This window comes from Phytophthora infestans, genomic scaffold (genome assembly GCF_000142945.1).
Source record: "Phytophthora infestans T30-4 supercont1.36 genomic scaffold, whole genome shotgun sequence".
Classification (NCBI taxonomy): domain Eukaryota; phylum Oomycota; class Peronosporomycetes; order Peronosporales; family Peronosporaceae; genus Phytophthora; species Phytophthora infestans.
This window is the reverse complement of record NW_003303723.1, coordinates 946,007-951,814: the sequence shown is the minus strand read 5'-3', so window position 1 is coordinate 951,814 and position 5,808 is coordinate 946,007. Positions and strand designations below refer to the sequence as shown.

The following is a 5,808-nucleotide window of genomic DNA, read 5'->3' as shown; positions in this document are numbered from 1 at the left end:
ACGTCGTTGATGCTTACGACCGGGTACATCATGTGCCGAAGCGCCACCATGGCGTGCGACAGCGTCGCCAGGCGCTGGGCGACTCCACTAGAGTGGGGAGCGATGAGGTCAGTAGTTGAGCTCAGGCTCTGTCCAGTGGCTGCAGCAGCCAGCTCGTACGTATAAGCGGTGCTCGCAGCGGGAGCAGGAGGTGGAGAGACCTCGTAGTGTTAGGGACATGGTCCTGAAGGAAGCAGGTGCTTCGTGTTGTGCTGAACAAGGTTCAGGCACAAGCGTCTCGATAGACGCATAGTTGTTTTGAAACAACTTGCTCGATGAGCATGATCCAAATGTGGATGCGCTGTAACAGCGAAAGTGGTGTCCCGCACGGGGATCGAACCACTGGCCTTTGGCTTGACAGGCGGAGCTCTACCATTGAGCTACAAGGGCGATGCCCGTACGTCAGTCCGAGAACGGACTACTCATGGTATGAGAGGGCTGCGCCCGGGTGGATTTGAACCACCGACCTGTGGCTTTCAAAGCCAGCGCTCGACCACTGAGCTGAAAGGGCGTTGCCCTTAAGCTTGTCCATTCAAGGACAACAGTTCATGAAACGAGAGGGCTGTGCCCTGGCGGGTTCGAACCACCGACCTGTGGCTTCCAAAGCCAGCGCTCGACCACTGAGCTAAAAGCGGATTGCTCTTAAGCTTGTCCAAGCGTGAACAATCGTTCATGGAACGACAGGGCTGTGCCCTGGTGGGCTCGAACCACCGACCTGTGGCTCTCAAAGCCAACGCTCAACCATTGAGCTAAAAGGGTGTTGCCCTTAAGCTTGTCCAAGCGTGAACAATCGTTCATGGAACGAGAGGGCTGTGCCCTAGTGGGTTTGAACCACCGACCTATCGCTTGTGAAGCGAGTGTTCAACCGCTGAGCTGTTGTCGACGACTCGAATGAGTCAAGAGCATTGCTCTAAGCGGTTTGCAGCTCTTGGAGTAGGCGCGGAGCGCGAGCGTAGGTCTGAGACCGCTTGAGAGCAAGATGCGCGCTGCGCTTGGAGCATTGGGCCGTGGGACGACGACGAGAAGTTGGGCATCAGCGATGCGTAGGCGTTTGTGAGCTCACGGAGCTGTACAACGCTGGTGTGAGGTGTAGTAACCTCCGCCGTCTTAACAAGACGTGACCTCGCTGAGGAGCGTTTCGAGAACGGAATGTTCTCATCTTAGTGGGGGAGAGTGTAACGGGGTTACATGGTGTGGAGCACACAGGGGTACGAAGAACCCGGAGAGTTAACAAACTCTCAGTACATAGGTGGGAGAGTTAACAAGGTCTCTCAGTACGTTGGCTGAAAGCCACACGTTATGCATTTGATTAGGTTTAACTATGCTAGATAGTTAAAGAGATACATTTACCCTTAGGCTGCTTGGCCGCAATAATAGTAAATAAAACACTTCTGGTTTTGAAGCATAAAAGTTAAGGTGTTAACTTTGAGCCCTGGTCTTGGGCTGTAAGTGTCCTTTGGATAAGGAACTTAGTATTAGTGACTCTTTGAGTCGAACGTCTTCCTCTGACGCTAAATCTACGGCAGCCCCGCTGCACAAAGAGCTGGGAGCATACATTGCCTCTTGTTCAGGCTAACCTCAACCGGACCCCAGTGGAATCACTAGGCAATAAGGCGCCACTAACGACAAGCTGATGCACATGAATCTTAATGCAGTCGAAGAAGAGCTGGAAGCGCTGCGAGAGAGCCTTCACTCAATGCATGGAGAAGTGATAGATTGCAAGGAGCGCACGCGGCTTTATCAGCGGATGGCGAAACAGGGCAAGCTTGAGAACTTTAGTGTCGGTGACTACGTTTTATGGTCTCGCGTAGGTGAGCGCTTACGTGGCAACAAGTTGATGGTGCGCTGGGTGGGACCGTATCGATTAATCGAGGCTCGCGAATACTCTTTCATGATCGAGCATCTCATCACTGGCGAAACGTTTGAAGTGCACGGCTCAAGACTCAAGTTTTTCGATGACGCCGCCATGGACGTCACTGAGGAAATATTGGAGCATGTCGGCAAGCAAGGAATTGTCCTAGGCGTTGAGCAGATTTGCGAGCATCGGTACAATACTGTAACCAAACAGTGGTTTCCTGGAAAGGGCTGCAAGAGATCGAGGCCTCTTGGCAGCCATTTCCGAACATGGCTCGTGATGTACCCGTCCTGGTCGATCAATATATTGAGCAGCACCAAGCCGATGACCTACGGGAGAAGCTAACTCTCGTCTAAAGCCAATGCAGACGGCGAAGTTTGTTAAAGCGCGACAGATCCTGGAGAGGCAGTGTGGACTGTTCGTAGCCACCTTCCTGTCTCTGTCGCTTTGCATATCGATGAAGGCAAAGCCCAGCTTGATGCACAAGCTTCTAGAAGACAGGTTCTAAAAGCTGTAGGAATTCGTGAGCTTCTAGAAGACAAGTTCTAGAAGCTGTAGGAAATCGTGGCGAGCTGCCACGGGCCCAGTTTAAGCTCTGCTAAGACGACACAATTCATTTTGCTTTTCTTTTGTAAACTAGACCACAGTAGTAGAGAGTAATCGGGATCAGCGGTGCTCCTCTCGCGACGAGCGATGATGTCCTTGCACGTAGTGTCTTCGAGCTGGAATTCCTTCATGACATTACCGTCAATTGCAACTTCGTCTTCTTCGTTGCGTACACCTCATCTTCAGCTACCTGCTGGACAAAATCATATCGAAGTCTGGAGAACGCATCTGCAACTACATTTTGCGATCCAGGGCCATACTCCAATTTCAACCGGTACTCCTCGAGTAGTAACTTCCACCACTTAACCCGGAGAGAACTTTCGCCTAATTCTTGTGATCTGCGTGAATGACGATAGGGAATCATAGAAGTATCGTGTGATATTCCTTCAGTATTTCCACGACTGATAGGAGTTTCCATTTTATGGTTGAGTATTTCTGCTGCGTCTTGGTCATTGACCGCGAAAAACAGGCGAGAAAACGTTTGCTTTGTAGGATAATGCATCCAATCTGTTCGACCACTAGCATCTGCGAAGAGGTGAAAGGGCCAAGAATAATCTGGGAAAGCCAACCACACGCTGCGAGCAAGTGCAGCCTTGATAATGCAGAAGGCCTCAGCGTCTTCTGGGGTCCACGCGAACGGGATGTTCTTTGACGTCAGGCGGTTGAGTCTTGCTGTCAGTGCCGATTTATTGGGCAGCATTTCCCGATAATACGAGATTATCTTGAGAAAGCGACGAAGCTCGTTCTTGTTACAGGACTCGGCTATTTGCTGGATGACTTCAACTTTCTTTGCCTGGGGTTGAATACCGAAAGTCGTCAGCGAGAATCCCAGGTAGTTCACTTGTTCCCGGAGAATGTAGCACTTCTTGGCGTTCAAAGTCACATCGTACTGCCTCATGCGCTCGAAAACGATTAGTAAGTGCTCTAGATGATCCACGAGATGACCAGAATATCATCCAAGTCGATAATCACGAAAGTAAGATCTCCAAGAATACGCTCCATGCATGACGGATACTCATCAGGGGCTGTTGAAATACCCATAGGAAGGCGTTTAAACTGTTATTTGCCCCATGGCCGGCAAAAGGCCGCTATCGGTCTGCTCTAAGATGCCAAACGCCTAGCGAAATATCCCATATTGGCGTACAGAGTGCCCATGCACTTGGCTTCACCCAGCCGAAGCAAGATTTCACGTATTTTCGGGACGTAGTATGGCGAGCGGCGAAGAAACTTATTTAGTTGGTGAAAGTCAACTAACAGGCGCAACGATCCATTAGGTTTCAGTAAAAAGAAGGCTGGCGCGGCTGACTCCGATCAGTCTAGCACGTCAATCTCGAGGAGGCACCGGATCTCGCCCTTAACGCCTTCTTCTTGCCGTCTCGGTACACTATATGGTCTCGCGTGCACCGGTGCGTAATCTGCGCAAAGAGGTAGAATGTAGTCATTAAGTCGAATACGGTTAAGCCGTCCACTATACATATTGAAGTACTCTTCGAGCACCTTGAGATAGCAATGCTGCCAGGTTGCGTCTAGGGGATGTGGCAACATATCAGTTGGTTTGACGTCGCCAGCTTCTCCAGCAAGGGGCTCATCGTCATCTTCACTTCTTTCTTCACGTAACGAGCTTTATCTTTTGCGAGACGACTGCTGGTTGTGCGTACGATTAACTCGTTGCCATCTCACTACACACGACCTTCCCTGAATCAATTACCAGGCCCAACGCGGCCATCTAGTCGCGACCGATGGTCATATCATCTGGAAGAGAATGCAATACTTCGAACTTGTGTACTATCACTGCATCACGCTTCAACTGTGGGATGCGAAAACGCACCAAAATCGATCCTTCACATGGCGTATCACCTTTTACCAGTTTGAAAGAAACAGTTGAACTTTCGACCACGGAGCCCTACTGTAACAACAGCCACATGAAAGAGGAGCTGATAATACTTAGTGACGCTCCACTATCCAAAAGCGCTTAAACGCGCTCCTTTCCGGACTCCAGATTCACCTTGACTCTCATCGGTGGTGCGGCGTCCGTCGAGGGCGTTATCCCACCAACGAACCGGTATTCATCGCCGCTTGAGCTTCCAGCTCCTTGTTGGCGTTGCTCCACACGGGTTTGACGGTCACACTGTTGTTGAGCAGCCTTAGTGCCATGACGTTGTTCCACTTGCTGGTGCTCGTCTTGCTGGTCAGAGCGCGGCACTCCTGCGTGTTGTGACAGGTCGTCCTGTGAAAAGCGCAGTACTTATTACTGGTTGAAGCTGAAGAATTGTAGCTGCTGCAACCACGACCGAGGTTTCCACCTCGATGGTGTTGCTGAAGATTGTTGCTGTTGCCGTGGCGATGATTATTGTTAGTAGACCGACGTCCACTGTTACGACCTTGATGTGGATTGCCATTTCTTTTCGCGGGACCTCCGCTACGTTGAAGGCGTTGTTCGCCCTGCTCGATTCGTTCGAAGAACGGAACATGGGCAGCGACAGTAGAGTAGACGTGTCCGCTTGCAGCATACTTGTTTTGCCACTCATAGGGTAAGCCACGATTGTAGAGTTGGCCGAGTGCATCTTCGCACATGGGCGAGTTCTCTGAGAGTTGCGCCAGCGTGTGTTCCATGCGCACCAGCACGCGAAACCGCTTGCCGTATTCCAGTGACTCACTACGGGGTTTATGAATCTCCCATAGTTCTTCTTGAAGTTTCTCGCTATAGTCCACGGGTACTATTAAGGCCTTGTAATGGGCGCGGGTGAGCTTCTCGTCCATGTGCACGTCATCGTCGCTGAACGCCGCGTCCTCAAACGCCTCAAGAAGGTCTATTTCTAGTAAGATAGTGGCGTTCAGAAACTTGTCTTTAGCATTCCAGTACTTCAAATTTGCGAGTTGTTTGAAATGGTAGACGAATTCGAGAACATCTTTCGGGCCACCATCGATGGAATTGGGCATCTTCTTGGTTGCGACTTCTTTGGCTATGCCCTTTTCCTCGTTAGCCGGACGTGCTGTGATGGAGTACGTGAGATAGTGCTCATTGTCGTCTTTCTTCGTGGAGTCGCTCATGGTTGACAGGCCGACGGGTGAACCAGGTCGCTGATTTGATTATTTTCAGTGTCTTAACTACTTGGGTCCTTGAATGCAAATTGAGAACTTGTAGATTGAATGATTGGTTCATCCTGGCTTCTGCTAGCAATTTTCTCTCGATAGCTCACTACCCGTGTAGTGTCCTGGGTACTGATCCATCGCGTGTACCCAGAACCAACTGGACTCACCCTTGTGACAGCGGACAGGCGCTTGAAATGGCAGAATACGGCAGGGGT

The 5,808-nt window shown here is 50.6% G+C and overlaps 1 protein-coding gene across 1 annotated transcript; it reads right to left on the bottom strand.

The window, feature by feature from the left end:
• Positions 1-4,689: 4,689 nt before the first annotated feature.
• On the bottom strand, positions 4,690-5,440 carry PITG_14688 (uncharacterized protein; the record flags this gene model as incomplete). Its single annotated transcript, XM_002898525.1, has 3 exons — positions 4,690-4,705; positions 4,746-4,803; positions 4,915-5,440. 3 exons carry the CDS (start codon positions 5,438-5,440, stop codon positions 4,690-4,692), a joined length of 600 nt encoding a protein of 199 aa, XP_002898571.1.
• Positions 5,441-5,808: the final 368 nt, after the last annotated feature.